General features: G+C 38.5%; 1 protein-coding gene and 1 non-coding gene across 3 annotated transcripts in view; one reads left to right on the top strand and one right to left on the bottom strand.

Annotated features, from left to right (window-relative positions):
• PRKAR2B (protein kinase cAMP-dependent type II regulatory subunit beta) overlaps positions 1–22,050 on the top strand; it is a 73,755-nt gene extending 51,705 nt beyond the window's left edge. Inside the window, exons 5-12 of one of the 2 annotated variants that reach the window (XR_004970795.1) lie at positions 3,972–4,078; positions 6,999–7,152; positions 11,289–11,390; positions 12,568–12,642; positions 15,584–15,649; positions 15,778–15,916; positions 20,018–20,202; positions 20,508–22,050. Coding sequence is in view for 1 of the 2 variants with exons in the window: in XM_036327538.1 (XP_036183431.1) it covers positions 3,972–4,078; positions 6,999–7,152; positions 11,289–11,390; positions 12,568–12,642; positions 15,584–15,649; positions 15,778–15,916; positions 20,018–20,151 (777 nt within the window). In the remaining variant the exon portion in view is untranslated. Of the gene's footprint in view, positions 1–3,971; positions 4,079–6,998; positions 7,153–11,288; positions 11,391–12,567; positions 12,643–15,583; positions 15,650–15,777; positions 15,917–20,017 lie in introns of both variants that reach the window. The other variant, XM_036327538.1, reaches the window with a different exon arrangement.
• On the bottom strand, positions 21,664–21,797 carry LOC118666675. Its single transcript, XR_004971026.1, has one exon. It is a non-coding gene; the product is annotated as a small nucleolar RNA SNORA36 family (small nucleolar RNA).
• Positions 22,051–23,354: the final 1,304 nt, after the last annotated feature.

Genomic DNA, 23,354 nt, shown 5'->3' with positions numbered 1-23,354 from the left:
AGTTAAAGACGGGAGAGTGACAGGGCAAGGACAACGGAATGGAGCTCGGTGGGGGAAACAGTGCTATGATCCAGGGAGAAGAAATGGACCCAACTAGGGAAGGGGAAAAGGGATGGTTTCACAAAATAGTCAGAATTAGCAGGAGCTGGTACTCGCTGATCGAATAAATTGGGACCTGACGGAAGAGTCTGGGATGACTCCCAGTGTCTAGCTGGAATGATGGGAAGAAAACTCCCCAGAGGAACAGGAAACAGTCATTACTGACGAGCAAGAAGAACAATCTTGGCTTCGAGTCTACTATCTCATTTGCATTTCCTGAAGTCATTGTTTATCCTGAAAATCTTGCACCTCCTAGGCCTCAGAACATTCTTCCTTGGAGTGCTTTATATTCATGTGCAAGCACAGCATTTATAATTATTAGTCTCTTTGAAGATATTCTTTTCATGAATATTTTAATGCTCAACTCAGTAGGCCATTTTTCTTCTGAAATATTTCTAATATGAGGCAAACTGAAATAATTTTCCTAAGCTATAGGATAATCTCTTTCATTAATGGAGAGTAAATTGTTATTTGTTAAAAATATATTTTTATTAATATCAGAGAGGAAGGCAGAGGGAGAGAGAGATAGAAACATCAATGATGAGAGAGAACCATTGATCGGCTGCCTCCTGCACGCCCCACACTGGGATCGAGCCCGCAACCCAGGCATGTGCCCTGACCGGGAATTGAACTGTGACCTCCTGGTTCATAGGTCGATGCTCAACCACTGAGCCATGCCAGCCCCGCTAAATTGTTACTTTTATTTGAGTTGGAGCCCTTTTACTGAGCTCAGCCTTGAAACTGCACTCTGTAGGAGAATAATATGCGGATTGCCTACAGTAGTTGTCAGTCATTGTGGTAAGCCTCTGCATATTAACTATTTCCTAAGTTCTTCCTAGTCTGTGCATAATTATGGGGAAATTACATTTTGATTGACTAGAACAGACACCTGTCACATAGAGAAGTTCTGGAAGAATTAATTGTGCTGTATTTTTTCAGGAATGACTTTTTTCTATATCCTTATATGCATTCTTAAGCTTTATGTTTTAAAATGCAGCTAGTTCAAAGATAGCAAAAATACTTTCTATAGCCGTGTTTTTCAGCTGTGTCTCCATTTGACATTTACAGCCAGAGCTGATCAATAGAAGTAATATTACCCCTCCATCTGCCCTAAAAGAGTTGAAATATAAACAGTAAGGGAAACAAAATACTAGTAAACCACTTAATCAAATGTTATAATTTTGATAGGTGACCATATGTTGCCTGGCTGGTGAACGCATTTGGGTAAAATGGCCCCTGTGGGGTCAATTAGCACCACATGGAGAAAGCACGTTTCACTGCCGCCCGGCATCTCTTCAGCCCTGGCTGCCGTTTCATGAGAGGTGCCAGAGCTCACACAGAGACCCGGGCCAGGCGAGAACACCACTTCCTGTACCCATCACCATTGCCCTCCCAGCAGTTGTTCTGAGCTCACATGAAGATGCATGTTATGTTCTCTGTTTAAATGGAGAATTGAGTTTTTTAAGGAATTAATAAACATGTTACATCAGTATACATATACAATTTACAGAAATTCAAAAAGAACAAAGGAGTAAAAATCCTAAAACAACAAAAGAGCAGTCAGTGAAAGGAAATCTCCGTCATCCCTGCCGCCCAGCAGCCCACTTCCTCAGGAGCCAAGTTCTGTTAGCTTTATCATGCATTTTTCCAGGGCTGTGCTCTGTATCTGTAAGTATAACCTTTTTAAAATATTGGTGGCAGCAAACTCTACACAGTGTTCTGCCCAGATCTTTTTTTTTTTTTACTTAGTAATATGTCTGTATTTATAGAGATCCCATAATCTTCTTTTAAAAATATTTTTATTAGCATTAATTTATTTGTAAAAGCTAAAATTGGTAAGATGTATTAGGAAGCTAAATCATGAAAACATTAACATTTTGTTGTCTTAATGTATTAAAATTGTATAAATAATAAGGGGGCCTCAATAGCAAAATAATATTGAAAAAGAACAATTTAAAAGATACACTTGCCAGTTTCCAAACTTTTATTACAAAGCTACAGTAATCAAAACAATGTGTCACTACTGCCCTAGTTGGTTTGGTTCAATGGATAGAGCATCAGCTTGCGGACTGAAGGGTCTCAGGTTCGATTCCAATCAAGGGCACATGCCCAGGTCGTGGGCTTGATCCTCAGTAGGGGGCATGCAAGAGATAGCCTGTCAATGGTTCTCTCTCATCATTGATGTTTCTCTCTCCCTCCCTCTCCTTCCTCTCTGAAATCAATAAAAATATATTTTAAAAAGAAAACAGAAAAAAACAATGTGTTACTGGCATAGGGATAGACATATAGAACAATGGGATAATGGAGAGTCTAGAAATAAACTTATACATCTATGACTATTTGATTTCAACAAGAATTTGAAGACCATTTAATAATGAAAGAGTAGTCTCTTCAACAAATGAATATCCACACATAAAAGAACAAAGCTTAACTCCTACTTCATTCCATATATAAAAATTAACTCAAAGTGGATCAAAGACCTAAATGTAAACTCTAAAACTATGAAACTCTTAGACAAGAACACAGAGGTTTTCTTCATGACCTTGGGTCTAGCAGTGGATTCTTAGATGCCAAAAAAAACAGGAGTAAGAAAAGAAAAAAAAGATAAACTGGATTTCATAATAAAAAAAAAATTGTGCATCCAAGGACATTATTTTTTAAAAAGTGAAAAGACAACTTACATAATGGGAGAAAATATTTGCAAATCATATGTATGATAAGGACTTGGTATCCAGAATATATAAAGAACTCTTACAATTCAGCAACAAAAAGAGAAGCAACTCAACTCAAAAATGGGCAAAATATAGGCATAGATATTTCTCCAAAGAATATATATACAAATGACCAATAAGCACATGAAAAAATTTCAACATGGTTAGTCGTTAGGGAAATGCAAATCAAAACCAGTTTACCCATATAAATGGCTATAACAAACAACAACAACAGAAAGGAAACTAGCTGGTTTGGCTCAGCGGTAGAGCGTTGACCTGATGCCCCCTGGTTGGGATGCGTGCAGGAGGCAACCATTCAGTGTGTCTCTCTCACGTTGATGTTTCTCTCTCTGTGTCTCTCCCCCTCCCTTCCACTCTCTCTAAAAATCAATGGGAGGAAAAAATCAATGGAAAGATATTCTCGGGTGAGGATTAACAAAACAAACAAACAGAAAAGGGAAATTAAGTGTTGGTGAATCAGTCCCATCCTGACCCAGCCAGGTGTTTTCCAGCCTGATGGTGCCCTGACAGCTGGTTGACCCCTTCACGCTGCAGGCCCATCTACCCTACTTTGGGCTGTGCCCTCTCTCTGCCACCTGCCATTTAGCTCACCTGTGCTATAGAAATCTCGCCTCCATCAGTTTCCCCTTCCCATACTCTATACTGTGTGTATTCATACCTTCATATTGCCTGTGAAATGTTCAAAAGGAAGAGTCACATGTGGTCTGTTCGTGTTTTTCATCCAGAGCATCTTGTTTCTTCAGTCTGTGTTTTCCACTTGTATCCCTCCCCCGCCCCCCTAAGATATTTGCAATAGTTCTTTGCTTCACCTGGTCATTTTAGTTGCTAAGATTGTATTTCACAAAGTTTATGTGGTTTGGTGGTTGATTTTTCATGTTAAAGTGGTGATAATTGCAAATATTCTGAAATAGACTAATTATAATTACTTTCATTTAGATATTGAATATGAGAGTAAATATTTAATCATCTTTGTATGTGATCAGAAAGACTGTTGTTTCTTTTTTGACATGACTTAATAGCAGTGGTGATATTTCCAATTCTTTGCACTTGTTCACAGAAATATAAAACTAATTATGATTACTTAGGAAAACATGTTCTAGATAAACATAAAGATTATATCTTTTCTTTTAAAAAAAATAGGAGCAGATGTCTCAGGTATTAGATGCCATGTTTGAAAAATTGGTCAAAGAAGGGGAACACGTAATTGATCAAGGTGATGATGGTGACAACTTTTACGTAATCGATAGGTAAGTTTTGCATAACTTCCCTACTGAAATGTAATGAACCTTTTGTGTAAAATTTCAATTGTTATAATGATAGCAAATTAATACATAGTTGCTTTTGCCTCTTTACTCTGATTACTACCTACTAGGCACTGTAACCCGGCTCTGGATCTTTTAGGGGTAATTAGGTAAGAGTTCTAAAATGTAATAGAGAGCAGTCTGAACGGAGTCTGTATTTCTTCACTTTTGTAAAGCGATGATGACGTGTTCATGAGACAGTTGGTATCCCCAGCCCTTCTCGCTTTGTGTGGGACACAGATCGTCTCCAGCCTGATTTATTGGATCACATTTGCTTCTCTGGGTACAACTGTGTTCAACTCGGAAGGCTTGCGGAAAATGATTCGCCATCTGCCTGCTTAGTCCTCATGCCTTGATCCTGACTCTGGGTGCTGCCTTTCGTAACTCAGCAGTGCCTGCTCTCTGAATCAAGGGTTTTCACTGATGCCTCCATTCCCGCATCCCACATGCTCCCGTGACCTTGGGGAGCTGTTGTCAAGGCAGTCGTAGCTAGAGCTGTGGTGGAGTCTGATTTTAGAACAGAACAGAACCACTTGTCTCCTATGTAAGTTAAAGTCGTGGTTTTGGTATCATTAATGGCTTTCATCAGTGAAACACCTCAGAAATGTATTCAACTGTTTACTTGTATTTAATTGTAGGGGCATATTAGAACCCCACATACAGTACAGGATTAATCTTCTCTTAGAAGGTAGTGTGACTATAATAATTCCCTTACGTTTGTCTGTAGCACATCCTTTTCAGGTAGATCCTAGTCACCCATTTGGCAGGTGAAAACTCCCAGGCACACAGAAGTGACGTGAGTAGGTTAAGATCGCCCAGATGATGGGTGTAGAGCCAACCCCGCCGCCAGGTCTCTTGTGTTCTTTCCATGCCTGAGGCCTCACATTATCGGGGAAGGGATCTATATAAGAAAGCAGCACACAGTATTTTAACAGATGTTAGATTCGTGATTTCAACCGGACTATTGCTTACTTTCTTTCTGATCAGCACGTTTATTGTATATTTTATCTTATTCAAAGTAGAAAATGTAGAGAACAGTTTTAGTGCAAAAGTGTAAATAGTCTGAAATAGAAGGATCAATCTATACGTGAAAAATAATTATTCATGAAAAAATTCTAGATGGTATCCTTGAAACAGCCATTCTGTCTGTGAATTGTATTAAAAGTCAGTATTCCCTTCCTTATTCATTAATATCTTTCTCTATTTTTTTACGTTTTTGTTTGTATTGTATTTTTACCATTCCTAATCCATCTTTTTTTTTTTTAATATATTTTATTGATTTTTTACAGAGAGGAAGGGAGAGATAGAGAGTTAGAAACATCGATGAGAGAGAAACATCGATCAGCTGCCTCCTGCACATCTCCTATTGGGGATATGCCCGCAACCCAGGTACATGCCCTTGACCGGAATCGAACCTGGGACCTTTCAGCCCGCAGGCCGACGCTCTAGCCACTGAGCCAGACCGGTTTCGGCCCTAATCCATCTTTTAATAAAAGCACTCCCAAAAAAAAATAAAAAATAAAATAAAAAAATAAAAAAAAAAATAAAAGCACTCCCTTTTGCGTCTGTGTTAGGCTTTAACCCAGTGATAGCGAACCTATGACACACGTGTCAGAGGTGACACGTGAACTCATTTTTTTTTTGGTTGATTTTTCTTTGTTAAATGGCCTTTAAGTATATAAAATAAATATCAAAAATATGTCTTTGTTTTACTATGGTTGCAAATATCAAAAAATTTCTATATGTGACACGGCACCACCAGAGTTAAGTTAGGGTTTTTCAAAATGCTGACACGCCGAGCTCAGAAGGTTCGCCATCACCGCTTTAACCAATAAGATAAAGCCAAAGAACCGTTTGCCATCACAGGCGCTTCAGCAAGCCTTGAAGCCTTGTTCTCTAGCCCTCCACAGAAGAGTGTAGTTCACGTAAATATAAGATCTGGAGGTATGTAGTTCAGTAGCATGCAAAATGAGGCTTATTCGCCTAGCAAAAGAACTCCAACTAAAAGATAAGCACAGAGAAACTTATCAGTATTTAGTCTGATCAGGTATTTAGTCTGAATTTCTGCCACGTTTTATGCTTTTTCTTAGTTTAGGGTTTGATGTAAAGTAAAGGGCAAGATGATGTAAATTTGTTAGGCTTTGTGGGCCATGTGGTCTCTGTTGCAGCTACTCAACTCTGCTGCCACAGCCCAAATCAGCTATCGGTTACACATAAACCCACGTGTTTGTGTCCAGTAAAACTATCTGCGAAAGCAGGCAGCCAGTGTGTGGGCCACAGTTCGCCAGCCCTTCCTAGATGATAAAAGACCTTCACAAGTGCTGTACCATAGTGATTGACCTAGTTGTTAGAACTATTTTATATATATACATACACATATATAGTTACTTTTTTCTTCTGATCTCAAAAGTAATACAAGTTCATTTTAGAAACAGAAACTTTTTAATGAGAGAATTAATGTCCCTGGAATCTTTCAGTGTTCCCATGCTCACAGATAACTAGTCAGCATTTTCATATACATTCTCTCAGATAGCAGTCTATGCATATACTGCTTGGTTGCTCTTAGTTATATTTTTAGCATTTATTTTATTACCTCAAATTTGTATTGTTTTGCCTCATTATCCCCAGCAGGTACAAGTATGGTCCTCACCCTTGTCTAGTTGATGGTTCCTTCATGCTTTTCTGGACCAGTTGGTGTCCCTGGCATATGTTAATGCCCTTTTACTGCTTATTGTCATTGGAGGGGGAAGGGAGGCTGGGAATGAAATTTTATTGCACACACAGGGCTTTTCTCTCACATCGGGTTTTATTGGAATGAGGTTTTACCTGAATTACTTTTGCCTCTTATTTTCCCTGTGTCCAACAGAGGAACATTCGATATTTATGTGAAATGTGATGGTGTTGGAAGATGTGTTGGTAACTACGATAATCGTGGGAGCTTTGGAGAACTGGCCTTAATGTACAACACACCCAGAGCAGCTACAATCACTGCTACCTCTCCTGGTGCTCTGTGGGGTTTGGTGAGTGACATATTTCTTTGAGCTCGGTGTTATTTGTAAAAAGCATTATGACAACAACCAGGTAGAGACAGTATTTTATTTCGAATAGGTGGGTTTATTTGGGATCACCAGGCACCAGGGGATTTTACAAGCAACTACTGAATGCTCATAGGTTGGGCACTAAGACCCGGCTGGGTGAAATCTTCATGTCGTTTTCCCCAGTCAAGTCAGGTGCTGAATGTACTCGTCCTGGGAAAAGACACTCAGATCCAAAATGGTCCTCTTTTATTCCCTTTTAACCAGCCAGCCACACAATAAACAAACAACCAAAGCCTTCAGTGCTATTTCTTGACATAGCTTTCTGTGTAAGGACAATGGAACCTCACTTCTCAAACTTAATTTGCTCAGATGGCTGTTCGAGAGGCGAATTGTTTGAAAACCGAATCATTCTTTCCCAGTAGAGAAATAATGTAAATTGAAATAATCCATCCCAGACCCCCAAATGATTTTCTGTTTTAACCTTTCTCATATGCAATACATGTCTAATGTACTGTTTAATCTACAATTAAAACTTCTCAAGTATACAGAACCATCCCTGCTAGCCTTAAACAAAATTTTAACATATCACTGCCTCCGAAATGCTGTTACTGGTTAACTGCTTTTCATTTATCCAAACAACAGAATTTCTACCTATTCAATTGCCTGTGATTGTTGTTTTGTGAGCACTTTCACGCCCTTAGCAGCATTATGTTTTAAAATTGTGCTAACCATTGATTTCGCCAGCAACAAAAGCATCTCTCCTTTACCGCCCAAGAGATGCTTTTTGTGATGCTGAGGTATCAGCATGAAAGGGTTGTCAGGTCGAAAACTGTTAAGTTTTGGTCGACAACCAAGACATTTGTGTAAACCTCTTAGTCGAGAACCAAATTGTCCTAGGTGGGAGATGTTCAAGAAACGAGGTTTGACCGTATTGTAATCTGTGGGCAGAACATAGACAGTGGCTGACCTTGGCCTGCACTTCCCTGGAGGCCCCAGAGCCAGTGCACCCACAGGACATCAGAGCACCACCCAACCACCTCTACAAGTGGCACACTCAAGGGGCAGACTCAGCAGGCACCAGAACCCCACTGGATTAAGCCCTGCTCTGTGAGGTAGGCACCCGCACAGCTGATCCTCCATGGTGGTTGGTGGGCAGTGGTCGTAGTCAGTCCTTGCAGCCAATGAGCCTGGGGGTAAATCCCTCCCATTGACATGCCAATAGCAATCAAGGCTCAACTACAACAGGAAGGTATACACAGACCACACGGGGGACAGGAGGGTGCATCCGCATGCCCAGCTTGAGTGATTGAGGAAAGCTGTGCCACTGGACCCTATGGAACTTCTACTACATGAGGCCACCAAGCCTGAGAGGCGTAGCAGCTCTACCGAATTGATAGAAACAAACACAAGGAAGCTGCCAAAATGAGAATACAAAGAAACAGATGAAAGAAGAAAACAAAGCTCCTTTAAAAAAGAACTAATTAAAATAGAGACAAGCAATCTGCTAGATGCAGAGTTAAAAACACTGGTTATAAGAATGCTCAGTGAACTTAGTTAGTGCCTCATCAGCATAAAAGAGGACATGCAAACCATAAAAAAGAACCAGTCAGAAATGAAGGATACCCTAACTGAAATGAATAATTTACCGGTAATCAACAGTAGAGTAGTTGAAGCCAAGGATCAAATCAGTAATTTGGAATATAAGGAGGCAAAAAACAATCAGAACAGCAAAAGTCTTTTTTTGGGGGGAGGGGGGGGAGGGGGTGGAAATGTACATAGGGTAAGGAACCTCTCTGTGACAACTTCAAGCGTACCAATATTCGCATCATGGGGAGTACCGGAAGGAGAACAGAGAGAGAAAGAAACTGAAAATCTGTTTGAAAAAATAGTGACAGAAAACTTCCCTAACCTCGTGAAGGAAGTAGACATACAAGTCCAGGAAGTGCAGAAAGTCCCAAATAAGATGAACCCAAAGAGGCACAACATAATTAAAATGCAAAATGTTAAAGACAGAGAATCTTAAAAGAAGAGAAAAGCAGTTATTACCTACAAGAGAGTTCCCATAAGACTGTCAGGTGATTTCTCAAATGAAACTTTACAGACCAGAAGGGATTGGCAAGAAATATTCAAAGTGATGAAAAACAAGGACCTACAACCAAGACTACTCTACCTACCAAAGTTATCATTTAGAATCAAAGGTTATACAAAGAGCTTTCCAGACAAGAAAAAGCTAAAGGAATTCATCACTACCAAAGCAGTATTACAGGCAATGTTAAAGGGTCTTCTTCAAGAGGGGGTGGTGGTGGTGGAATATATGAACAGCCTTGGCTGGTGTGTCTCAGTTGGTTGGGCATCATCCTGTGGATCAAAAGGTTGCCAATTCGATTGCCAGTCAGGGCACATGCCCAGGTTGCATGCTCTATCCCCTATAAGGGGCCTGTAGGAGGCAGCAAATCAATTTTATGCTCTCATATCGATGTTTCTCTCCCTCTTCCTTCCTCTCTCTCAAAAAAGTCAACATCTTTTTTAATATTTAAAAAATGTGAATAATAAAATGGCAATTAAGGCAATACATATATATTTATCAGCAATTGAATCTAAAAAAACAAAGTAAGCAAACAAGCAGAACAGAAACAGACTCATAAATAGAGAACGTTTTGACAATTGCCAGATGGGAGGGGTACTGGAAAGACAGGTGAAAAGGACAAAGGGATTAAGAAAATTGGTTACAGAGTAGTTATGGGGATGTAAACTATAGCAAAGAGAATATAATATTCTAGTCAACAATATTCTAATAACTATGTATGGTGTTAGATGGGCACCAGAGTTATCGGGATGATCACTTAGTAAGTCATATAATGCAGCGGTCGCCAACCTTTCGGACCTCACAGACACCAGTGGTCTGAGGTCCACTGGTTGGTGACCACTGATTACAATGACTAATCACTGGAGTGTACATCTGAAAGTAATATGATATTGTATTGTCCGGTGTAATTGAAAAATAAAAAATGATTTAAAATGTATATCAAATAATGAAAGAAGAAAGTTGCTGCAGGAGTAGTTTGTTAAAGTTCTCATTACAAAGAAAAAGGTTTTTTAACTATATAAAGTGACGGATATTAACTAAGCTTATTGTGATGATCATTTTGCAATATATACAAATATTGAATCATGTTTTACACCTGAAACTCATGTTATATGTCAATTATACCTCATAAATGCTGATCATGCTGGCCAGTGTTTCTCAATGGTTAGAGTGTTGGCCACTGCCCTGAAGTGTTGTGGATTTGATTCCTGGTCAAGGGCACATACCTGGGTTGCAGGTTTGATCCCCAGCCCTGGTCTGGACACTGTGGGAGGCAACCAGGGGATGTCTCTCTCTCACATCCATGTTTCTATCCTTCTCCCTTTCCTTCCCTCCCTTCTACTCTCTCTAAAAATCAGTGGAAAAAATATCCTCAGGTGCGGATTAACAAAAGAAAAAAAATGCTGGTCATGCCTTCTTGAATTGATTTTGTAATGCTGTAAGGTATTATTTATGGTAAAAGAACTGAGTGCTAGTGCAAACTCATAGAAACCGAGTACAGTGGTGGTTGCCAGGGGCGGAGGGTGGAGGAAATGGGAAGATACTTGTCAAAAGCTACAAAATTCCAATTATCAGATGAATAAATTCTGGGATCTAATATACAGTGTGATGATTATAGTTAACAGTATTGTATTATATATTTGAAAGTTGCTAAAAGTGAATCTTAAATGTTCTTACTACAAAGGAGAAATGTTAATTATGTGAGGCGATAAAGGCTTTTAACTAACTCTGCTGTGCTGGTCATGTCAGTGTATAAGTGTATCAAATCAATACTTTGTATACTTTTAAGTTAATTATATCTCAAAGTTGAGGTGGGGAAAAGAACACAGTGCTAGTATCTAGTTTTGTAAATGGTGCAACAGTGCCACCTGGTGGAGTTAGCCTAATTACATGGTGGTAAACCTCTGAATAAACTGATTCTTCGTTAAAAAACTGAAAATAACATTTTATATGGCTGTATATTTTATGCTTAAAGAAATAAAAATCTTAAGTAACATTAAAAGTATAACAACATTTTAAATTCTGCTTTTAGGACAGGGTAACCTTCAGGAGAATAATTGTAAAAAATAATGCCAAAAAGAGAAAAATGTATGAAAATTTTATCGAGTCACTGCCATTCCTTAAATCTTTGGAGGTAAGTATTTGTTTTTATTTTGTTTTAAAAGCTTCTGTTTCCTTAGGAATGTTTATTTCTATACAAAATTTTCTTTGAATAAAAAATCCATATTTTCATTAAAAGATTAAATTATGGTTTTTGTATAGCTCAATATTTCTTTTACCAGCTATAACTGCATTTGTTTTATTGTTTATAAGTAATAGATTCCTGCGAGCATCTACAGCAGAGGTATATGTGGTCCCTTTCTAAAAGCAGACTTAAAATAACCATGTAAATGTCAGCAGTAGCCACTAATTATACCTTTATAGGGAGAGATGATCTAAATCCACACTGTCAATATTAACTCCATGTAATGAGTGTCTATTATAAACATACCAGGGAAAAGAAACAAAAAATAGAACAAAATTCTCCCCCTCACCAAGAAATAAATCCTTCAAATTATAAAAAAACAACCCTCATGTCCTCACTGGCCTCCTCTTCTCAGTCATCTTTGCCACTTTATTCAGGCTACTCTTATTCACTTGGTGAACTTGTCAGATCCCCTGGCTTTAAACACTGTGTGTTGATGTCTTTTAAAATTGACATCATCGGACAAGGTCCCTCCCTAGAATGCCAGACTTATTCATCTCATTGCATATTTAGCGTTTCCTCTTGGACACCTAATAGACATCTCAAATCTCACATCCTAAATCTACTCTGCCCCTCCACCCCGTCTTGGCGGCTGGCAGCATCATCCATCCAGCATCTGGGCCAAATACTTTGTGGTTAGTACTGACTCATCTACTGAAGTATCTTTGTTGTATTGTCAGTATATGCCTGGCAGAAATTTTGGCTACATTGCAGAATGCATAATCGGCAGCTGATCTTCTCTAGCAGCATCTCTTTAAGTAAAAATAGATCAGGGATTGGAAGTCCAAATGCACTCAGAGCTAGGCAAGCAACATAAAAAGGAAAAACCAAGCCCCGAGGATGGGATTTTGGTAAACTGGAGAACACGTGCTCCATCTAAAGAAACAGCTGCTGTTTCGCCAAAGTTTATTGTTGCCAGGTGAAAATGCAGGCCGAATGTTTGATATAACACACACAAACCCACATGCTGCTCGGTTTATTTGGCTTTTAGGCTACCAATTTTTAAACCTCTGAAATAGATAAGATTTCCCAGTTGATCTGTTTAATAGTCTTTTTTCCTTTGTAGGTTTCTGAACGCCTGAAAGTGGTAGATGTGATAGGCACCAAAGTATACAACGATGGAGAACAGATCATTGCTCAGGTATAATCCTTTATAATATAGTAATATAGTTTAGGGTTCTATCCCAAAAGGTTCTTATACATTGCATATCTTAATGAATTTAGCACGTAGTGATGGATTAAATGAATATTACTTTTACCAATGACCAGTTAAAAAAATGGTTTCATTTATAGCCATTAAGCTATTTGAATACTTTTACTTATATAATTAACTCCTAATGAATATATCTTAAATCATCAAATGGATTTCTGCATAATTTTATATTTGTACACGACATGTATATAAAGAATAATAAGATGCCATTTATAAGAGGAAAAAACAGGTGAGTGTTCTGTGAGATTAATAAGGACTCAGAAGGGACATTGGAAGATACTAGAATTTTCTATGATCAGTTCACAATGACACCTGAGGCTGCTCCCTGAAAAAATTAACCAAGAAGGGAACACACTGTACCATGTACTGTGTTGGCTTCCAGATACTAAATCAGGGCCAACGTGCTATTTAACCACAAATCTTTTCTAAGATCCCAATTGGAGACAGCAGTAATACATGCCTTGGTGAGAATAGGGCTGCTCAGAAGTAGGATTTATGAAGACAGTTGAAGTTCACAAATAAAGCACATGGATAGCACCTTATTCCTAGTTACATTTTTGGAGTATTGAGCAAATGACTTAAACAGATTTTTAATAAATTCTGTAATTTTTTTTTATTGATTTCAGAGAGGAAGGGAGAGGGAGAGAGAGCTGGAAACATCAATGATGAGAGAGAATCATTGATCGGCTGCCTCCTGCAGGCCCCCCACTGGGGACGAGCCCACAATCCAGGCATGTGCCCTCGACTGGAATCGAACCCGGGACCCTTCAGTCCGCAGGCTGACGTTCTGTCCACTGAGCCAAACCGGCTAGGGCCAGATTCTGTAATTTTTATCAGATATTATGTTGTACTGTTTTTCTAAAACATTCTCTCTTGCCCTGGCTGTTTTTTCTCAGTGGCGTTAGAGCATCGCCCACGGACTGAAGGGTCATGGGCTGAAGTCCCAGTCAAAAGGGCACATACCTTGGTTGCAGGGTCCATCCCCGGCCCATCTGGGCTTGTTTGGGAGGCAAGCAAATCATTGTGTCTCTCTCATCTCTCTCCCTGTCTCCCTCTCCCCCTCTACCCGCTCTCTCACCCTTGTCCCTCCCTTTACTCTGTCTAAAAATCAATGGAAAAAATATCCTCAGGTGAGGATTAAAAAAATAAAATAGTGTTTTCTTTGGGTATATGTGAAACAAGATTCGAAGTCTGTGAGACAGAGGAAAGAATAATTGTTTTAGAAGCCAAATAAGTAAATCAGTTTCTGTCCGGTCCCACCCCCACCCCACACACTTACAGATTAGAACAGTGAAGGGTTGGGGAAAAGTGAAATGAAATTAGAAAACAGGGCTAAGGTTCTGCTATATAAATTGATAAAAAATACAGAGCACTTTTGAAATGATTTTATTTTAGCCTTTTATGTTGACATAATTATAGCTTCACAGGAAGTTGCAGATATAATACAGAGAAGTCCCATGCACTGTTCACCCAGTTTCTTCCAGTGCATCTTGTATTACTTGTAGCACAGTATCAAATCCAGGAAACTGACATTGGTCATAGACCTTACTCCGATTTCACCAGTTTTACATGGACTTAGAGCATGTTTTGAAAACTAAATTACACAGCAGTTGATAGACCTACTATGATTCAAAACACTTGAAAAGTTAACAGGAAGCTCTTATGAAAACCTGATGTAAAGATAAGGGAAAGGAGATATGTACACTTTACTTGGAGTTTATTAAAGATATTTTGAAGTATTAGTTGTCTATTAAGCATTTATAAGCATACATGTCTATACTATATAATATACTAGTAAATCTTGACTCAGTATTATGTGATGTAATCTGATACTCTATTTCTAGAATTGTAATACTAAAGAGTTCTGAAGTACCTAAATTTCTTCAGAATCACTTTGAGAGGCTCAGGAAAAGTCAGTATCTACTGTCTTCTGTATTATACTATTTAATTCAGAAGGCAGCATTGGAAATCAAAGCAGAGTTTATTCAAAAACACCACCAAGCCCAGCTGGCATGGCTCGGTGGTTGAGCATCGACCTACCAACCAGAAGGTCAAGGCTTGATTCTGGTCAGGGTACATGCCTAGGTTTGAGGGCTCAATCCCCAGTGTGGGGCATGCAGGAGGCAGCCGATCAATGATTCTCATCATTGATGTCTGTCTCTCCCCCCCCCCCCCCCCTGAAATCATTAAAAATATACTTAACAAAAATAAGCCACCACCAAGAAAAAATGGATATGCAGTTAGAAATGACACTTTCTTTTTTTTAAGGGTTTTATTTTTTTGTTTGTTGTTTTTGCTTAATCCCTTCACATTTTTCACCCAGCCCCCAAAGCCCCCAGTGTTTTTGAGGCCTTGAGGTGGATTGTCAGTAAACTGGCATCTTTGGTCCCTAACTGGCAGTCAAAACATCAGGACCCATATCTCCAGTTTCCAAATAAGTCTGGGTGTATTCTCTTTGAAAGTCCATGGCTTATCTTGGGGTACCATGCTACTACTTGTAACACGGCGTGCATAGCACCTGCTGCCCATCCTGCTGACTGAGCAGGTGCTGCTGGGAATGGTGCTGCCTTTTCCAACATCTGTGCGTTATCCGGGCTGACGCTTGGGTGGAATTCTTACCCCAGCATTACTTGCCATATTTTCATGACTCAGAAATGCGATGGTAGAGAGTACATTATTTAAAATAAATTTACAAAATTTACAATATTTACCTCTATTTAGGAAGGTAAATAAAGCTTGTTCTCGATGGGACTCACTTTCCAGGCAAATCATCTGTACATTGGGGTTGGACTGACTTCAGGGTTATGATAGGCGAGAGGATTTTTCTCAACGAAATTTGCATTTTCATTCTCTGTTTTTGTTTTATTAGGGAGATTTGGCTGATTCTTTTTTCATTGTAGAATCTGGAGAAGTGAAAATTACTATGAAAAGGAAGGTGAGTTTTAACAAATCCACATATTAGCTAGGAACATAATAAATCTTCTTTTTGATGTTTAGACTAAGGTTAACTTCTGTTTTTTCAGCACACAGAGTAAAAGCTGATGCTTTTAATTACCTTGTCAGGGTAAAGCAGAAGTGGAAGAGAACGGTGCGGTGGAAATCGCTCGGTGTTCTCGGGGACAGTACTTCGGAGAACTTGCTCTGGTAACCAACAAACCTCGAGCAGCCTCTGCACACGCCATTGGGACTGTCAAATGTTTAGGTAGGACTCACCACAGTGAGCATGCTTCTCCTGGTTGAAATGTTGTGTCTGCATTTTATGTATCCATGTTGTACAGATTATTTTATAGGGTCCACAGGTTTTATGGTCCCCAACATAACAAAGGAAGCATTCATTGCATTATAAAATCAGTTTGTGGAAGCCATTTTTTAAAAAAATAATTTTACATAGCCCAGCTAGAGTGACCCTGGTTGAGCATCAACCTATGAACGAGGTCACGGTTCGATTCCCAGTCGGGGTTGTGGGCTCAGTCCTTGGTGGGAGGTTTGCAGGAGATGGAGAAGCCTGGTGCACGAAAATGCATGCACTCGGGGTGGGGGGGTTGGGGGGAGTCCCTCAGCCCAGACTGTGCCCTCTTGCAGTCCAGGAGCCCTCGGGGGATGTCCAGCTGACGGCTTAGGCCCGCTACCTGAGGCAGCAGTCAGACATCTTTAGCGCTGCCATCCTTAGCGCTCCTGCCACTACCACTGCACTCGCCAGCCGTGAGCCCAGCTTTTGGCTGAGCAGCACTCCCCCTATTGGAGCACACTGACCACCAGGGGGCAGCTCCTGTGTTGAGCGTCTGCCCCCTGGTGGTCAGTGCGTGTTATAGCGACCAGTCATTCCACCATTTGGTCAATTTGCATATTAGCCTTTTATTATATAGGATAGGATAAGAATTCTGAGTACCAAATTTATATCTGACTTCTCAAATAAACAGCATGCACTGTGTTCCTCAAAAAGAAGGCTAAAACAATATTTTTATAAAGTGAATTAAGCTCTGTGAGGAAAGTTGGAATGTCTGTGGGAATACTTACCATAGTCCCAGGAAACAAATGTTTAGATTGTCAAAGCACAGTACAATTTTCCTTATTGTTTTGCTTTTTAATTGCCTTCTTATGTTATATAGTAGTTTGGCAGAAATGCCATCTTTAGCTGGAAGATGAGATTTTAAATATGAGAAATAACTTACTTTAATAATAAAAAATATAATTCAGGTAGTATCAATATAGATGACATTTTCTTTTAAAAAAATGATCCAACAGTAATTAGCCACTATTCATACACAGTTTAGTAGAAAAAAATTAGCTTTAATGTTTTTAAGATGTGCTAGTATCCTCAGAATTAACCTCTTAGAGAAGTCACTTTTTAAAGGTTTTAAAGTATAATATTAATCATACTTTAAAGCAGCGGTCGCCAACCTTTTGGACTTCACAGACCACCAGTGGTCACAGACCACCGGTTGGTGACTGCTGCTCCAGAGGTTTCCTTAAACCAGCGGTCGCCAACCTTTCGGACTTCATGGACCACCGGTGGCAACCGCTGCTTTAAAGTATTATGCTTGGATAAAAGAGAAGGTAGACAATGTCAGGTAATTTCCCTGAGTAGAGATATTAGTAAAAGTGATGTGGGTGAAAGCCCATTATTTTCTATAACAAATTATATTCACATTAAAAAAATTTTGAGATATAAGAAAAGGTAGGAAAAACTAAGAAGTTTTTATAGGTCCTTCTCATCTTTTATGTGCATGGGTTTTCTGTTTTTTGTTTGTTTTTTAACTAAAGCAGGTAAGTTTAATGATCAGAACAAAACAAGATTAGGAAAAATTCCAGACTTTGTGGTCACCCATATTTTAATTTTTAAGAGATTCAACTTTTTTGTCTTATAAACATTTCTGCCATTTATATTATGCCGGAAAAGAAATGAATGCTAAAAATGAGAAAATGGAAAAACAAAAAATAGATTGCTTTTGCTTTCAAACAGTTCTATACCAAAACATTTTGCTGAAATGATTTTTTAATCTGTACAAAACAGACTCTCTAAACCAGTGGTTCTCAACCTTCTGGCCCTTTAAATACAGCTCCTCATGCTGTGACCCAACCATAACATTATTTTCGTTGCTACTTCACAACTGTAATGCTGCTACTGTTATGAATAGTAATGTAAATATCTGATATGCAGGATGGTCTTAGGCGACCCCTGTGAAAGGGTCGTTCGACCGCCAAAGGGGTCTCGACCCACAGGTTGAGAACCGCTGCTCTAAATGATCCTCAGGATATATTACAAATTTGTTTTAAAATAGATTTGAATTTAAGTTTTACTCACAATGATTTCAGTGCATCAGGTACTCCAGTACACAATGTGGAGGTGCAATAATTATGTGATTACCTCCTAATAATCCAAGGGGATAAAGATGTTTTTCAGCCCTAACCGGTTTGGCTCAGTGGATAGAGCGTCGGCCTGCGGACTGAAGGGTCCCAGGTTCGATTCCGGTCAAGGGCATGTACCTGGGTTGCGGGCACATCCCCAGTAGGGGGTGTGCAGGAGGCAGCTGATTGATGTTTCTCTCTCATCGATGTTTCTAACTCTCTATCCCTCTCCCTTTCTCTCTGTAAAAAGTCAATAAAATATATTTAAAAAAAAAAAAAAAAAAAAGATGTTTTTCAAATATGGAAATAAAACCTATAGTATTAACCCTTTATAGACTACAATACTGTTGTCAGTTTCATATGCTTTATAAAGAATTCCCACAGGAGTAGATTTCTGGAGGTTTTCCCAGATAGACACAGCTCATTTTCTGTTGTACTTACAACATCTGCAAAGCATGGCACACCTAGATCCAAATTCTCTTTTTATTGATTTTTTTTTTTTTTTAGAGAGAGAGAGAGAGAGAAACATCGGTTTGTTGTTCCACTTGTTTATGCGTTCATTGGTTGATTTTTGTATGTGCCCTGACCGGAGATGGAACCTGCACCCTTGGTGTATGGGGAGGATGCTCCAACCAACTGAGCCACCCGGCCAGGGCCTAGATCTAGATTCTTATGATCAAGGGGCCTCAGAATTGCCTCCTCCATATACCCTTTGAGGTCAGTCCGATTCATTACCATTCCTGTAACAGGATCAATCTTTGTAATGTGCCGAGGACCATTTGATTTGTTGCATTTCCCAGTTTCCAGTTTTCTTCATTACTCAAAGAGAGTTGCTGTGGAGACGGTGGGTTGTGCTGAAGGAGAGGTGGGGGGGGGGGGGAGTTGTCACTGAGGCTGGACATTTGCACCCAGGCTATGGCCTCACCTTATAGTCCTGCCCCAGGCATGGTTTTCTGTTTTTAAACAATTTTGTAAACTTCTCCTTTCATTCATTATAACTTAGGCATATTCTCATTTTATTGCATCAAACTGTAACAATCTGTTAGGGTAATATGCACATTATAAACTATTTAATGTCCCGTCCTGTGTCCCCTCCTCGCCCCGAGCCCTACACACACGCTGGTAAATATTTTGAGGGTTTGGCTCCATTTGGAGGGAGGGCCTTTTTGATGTGTATAGACTGCTTTTCCATACATAGGATTTTCCCTTAGAAATGGTTTTAGAAGTGGGTTTTCTTTCTGTAGCTTTTGATATATATTGCCAAGTCACTTTTATTTATACCACTTTACATGCTGCCAGCAGTGCAAGAACGGCCATTCACTCCATTTTTGTAAACCTTGCCTTTTTACCTTTTTGAAAGGCAAAAGAAAAAAGTGAATTCTAGTTTGTAGTTAGTTCTGTGGTGAAGACTGATCATATTTTCCATGTGTGTATTATAAATTTAGTTTTTAGAAATGCATGAGATAGGCAGGTAAGTGACTTATATTGTTATAGAAGTGGACAAAAGCATTATTTCAGTTGCCATTTTTAAGTGACTAGACAATGGTATGAGTGTAAAAATAGTAAAAGGTAACATTTGGTCTTCCAGACATGGCATTGTACACCCTGAGGGAAACAGAAAACACTCCTTGCCATCTCTGAGGATTTTATATTTACTCAGGTGTTGCCATCACCAATTTTTTTTTTTTTTTCAAGGCCTTGCCCTTAACAGTCCCTCATTCTTCTCTCAACCTGGATCAGGGACCCCCCACCAACCTTGCATTTACACATCATATTGCCCAGGGACTCTACTTCCTTTGCAATTGAAACATTTTTATCTTTACGCCTTTTCTTGTATATTTATCTAATAATAATTGCATTATTGACATAGGCAGAATATCATTAAATGACTCAGAAATTCCGTAGATATTCAAAGAATGTTATTCGTTTTTCTTTTAATCTCCCCTTTTCTTAGCCATGGATGTGCAAGCATTCGAAAGGCTTTTGGGACCTTGCATGGAAATTATGAAAAGGAACATCACCACCTACGAAGAACAATTAGTTGCCCTGTTTGGAACAAACATGGATATTGTTGAGCCCACTGCATGAAGCAAACGTATGGAGCAAGAAGACCTATAGTGACAAAATTACACAGTAGTGGTTAGTCCACTGAGAATGTGTTTGTGTAGATGCCAAGCATTTTCTGTGATTTCCAGTTTTTTCCTTTTTTTACATTTACAATGTATCAGTAAACAGAGTAGTGATTTAATAGGCAAAAGGCTTTAACATCACTTTCTAAAGAATAGATCATAAAAAATATCGACATACTGATGAAATGATTTTCTACTCCACAAAACTGACTGAAAGGCTTATTCAAATGATTGTAATATACTGCAAGTATCTGTTTAAGAAGATAATTAAAGGATGTTATCATAGGTGATCTGTGTTTGTTTTGACTTACTCAGAATGATATGTCAGTGACTGTGCCCATGTAAGAGGGAACTCGGCAATGAATCATGCTATACAGCATGGCATCACATTCTTTTTACAACTCATTATATATATATATAGTAAGTACAATTTTAATCATTTTTCTTTTAAAGTTTTCCTGGCTTGAAAAGTTATATGCTGGCCTTGGCCTACTGGTGAAATGGTATAAAACATCATATGCAATTTAAAAACCTTTTATATTTTTGCAATAAAGTACATTTTGACTTCTTTGGCATAATGTCAGTAACCAATGGTTTTAAGGACAGGCAACTGAGTCACTGTAATAGGAGGAATCTTTTTTCAAGTAAGAGATCGTTAACACTTTTCCCCCTCTGCTTCCTTTTTCATTTGCAATTCTCTGTATTCTTTATCTTTAAAAATTTGGCTTTGACATTTAATGTCACAAATTTTTTTTGAAAAGCTATTTTAATTTACTTGTTGTCTTCTAAAAGTCTAAGATCTTACATATACTACAAAAAAATTGTTACCAAAAATAATTTGGGGTCCTTAACATCCCCACAGATTATTTTTGTTCTTCATTTGGTATCCATAGTAGCTTTCTTTCAGACATCTGCTCCCATAGGGTTCCTTCAAGATGGTAGAAATAAATTTTTAGAAACAAAATCATATGCAAAGATAAAAGGAATTTCTGCCCATGCCAAATGTACATTAGGCTTTGCCATTTGCTTTAGTGCAAAATGAACTCAACCAGAACAGATTTTCATCGATAATTTATAGACTTATTTTTGGCTGCATAAGATGAATTATATTCAACCAAAGCAGTATAGCCTTACATTTCTAGCCTCATGAACCCAATGTCTAGAGAGTTTAATTTTAACCAGTTGACTTTTAACCAATCAATTCCATTTTGGAAACATGTTTTAAAGAAATATATACACAAGTAAAATTATTCTGTGGCTAGTGTGGTCTTATTAGAGAATGTTTATGGTCTTACTTGTATAATGAAAATGTGGTTTAAAATGTGAACCAGATTTTATATATATATACACAAGAAGTTGTAAAGCATAACTTCAGCCACGTTTTAGAATACTTTAACAATTTTGCAAACTTTCTTGTAGGAAGAGAACTTACTACATGAAGATTACTTGTTTTCTTTTCTTTTTTTTTTTTTTTTGTAGACTGGGAGGTAAATGAATAGAGCAATGTTTTCTATGCATTCATCTCCCCTAGCCTGTGTTTCAGTGTCCCAAAGTTTAATGAACAGAACAGGGAAGCTACTATGAAATTAGCTCAATACTTTGGATAACATGACTTGTTTTCTGTTCGATTTTATTTTAAATGCCATGTTAATAAAAAAAACACAGGACCCCACATTTCTGGTTTATCATTCTGTATTCTATATTCACTATTTTGTTGCATAAGCTCATTGCTAACTATTCATGGAATAGCAAAAAATGCCTGTTTAATAAAGAACTCTGAGGCTGTGCCAGTTACATTATTTTCAGTATTGGTTATATTTAAATTTTCCTTATTAATAAAGCACACTTTTATAATATACTATGTTAATTGTGTTTAATGAATTTTTTTTTTGGCCCATTAAAAAAAATTCTTACCTGACAGTATTTTTTTAAAATTGATTTTAGAGAGGGAGAAAGGGAAAGAGAGAGAGAGAGAGAAGCATTAATGTGAAACAGGTTGCTTCCCATCCATGTCCAGACCAGGGATTGAACCCGCAACTTAGGTATGTTCCCTGACCTGGAATCGAACCTGCAACCTACCAGTGCACAGGACAGTGCTCTAAGTCACACCGACCAGGGCCTGAGGATATGTTTTCATTGACTTTTTTTTTAGAGAGGAAGAGGAGAAATAGACATCAATTTGAGAGAGCCTCATCAATTGGTTGCCTCCCATATACACTGCAACCAGGAATCGAACCCACAACCTAGGTATGTGCCGTGACCAGAAATCAAACCCACAACCTTTTGGTGCCTGGGACGACACTCCAACCGAGCCACCCGGTCAAGGCAGGCTTGTTTTTTAATATGACTTCCACAGTGCATACTGTACCACGTGGAAAGCCGAGAGCATATGTGAAAACTAACTACTGAGCATAATGTGGCAAGGAAGTGTGGTTCTGAATGGCAACAGAGTTTTAAAAAATCTATTCATATAATTGTGGTATGTTCATATAATTATGGTATATTAGATTACCAAATAAATCTGGCTAAGGAATTTATGTCAAAGTATCTAAAATGCCTCTCATTTGACTTGTGGATGTTATTAATCACTAATTAAGAAACCTTACTACTGTCTGGAAATTCTCTGTTGAAGTTTCATTGAAGGATGTATTATGTGTGGCTAAGAATTCTCAGAGGCTCTGGCCAGGTAGCTCATTTGGTTAGCACGTCGTCCCAATACACCAAGGTTGCGGGTTTGATCTCCAGTCAGGGGACATACAATAATCAACCAAAGAAAGCATGATACAAATCAATGTTTCTCTTTTCTCTCTTCCTTCCTGCCTCTAAAATCAGTTTTTGAAAAAAAGAATGTCTCAGAGAACACTCTTTTAACATAAAGGTTTTCCCCTTTATTATTACTATTATCATCATTATTTTGTTGTTAATCCTCACCCAAGGATATTTTTCCCATTGATTTTTTTTTTTTAGAGAGTGTGGAAGGGGGGAGGGGTAAAGAAAGAGAGAGAGAGAAACATCAATGTGAGAGAGATACACTAATCCTGCGACCTTTTGGTGGGTAGGCCAACGCACTAACCACTGAGCACACTAGCCAGGTCTCCCTTTAATTATTTTAAATAACTACAAAGTGTGTGTATATGCTTCCTGCATATCCATATGAACTAG

This window comes from Myotis myotis, unplaced genomic scaffold (genome assembly GCF_014108235.1).
Source record: "Myotis myotis isolate mMyoMyo1 unplaced genomic scaffold, mMyoMyo1.p scaffold_m19_p_11, whole genome shotgun sequence".
Lineage (NCBI taxonomy): Eukaryota > Metazoa > Chordata > Mammalia > Chiroptera > Vespertilionidae > Myotis > Myotis myotis.
Note: the sequence above shows the minus strand (reverse complement) of the source record. Positions and strands in the feature narration are given on the sequence as shown.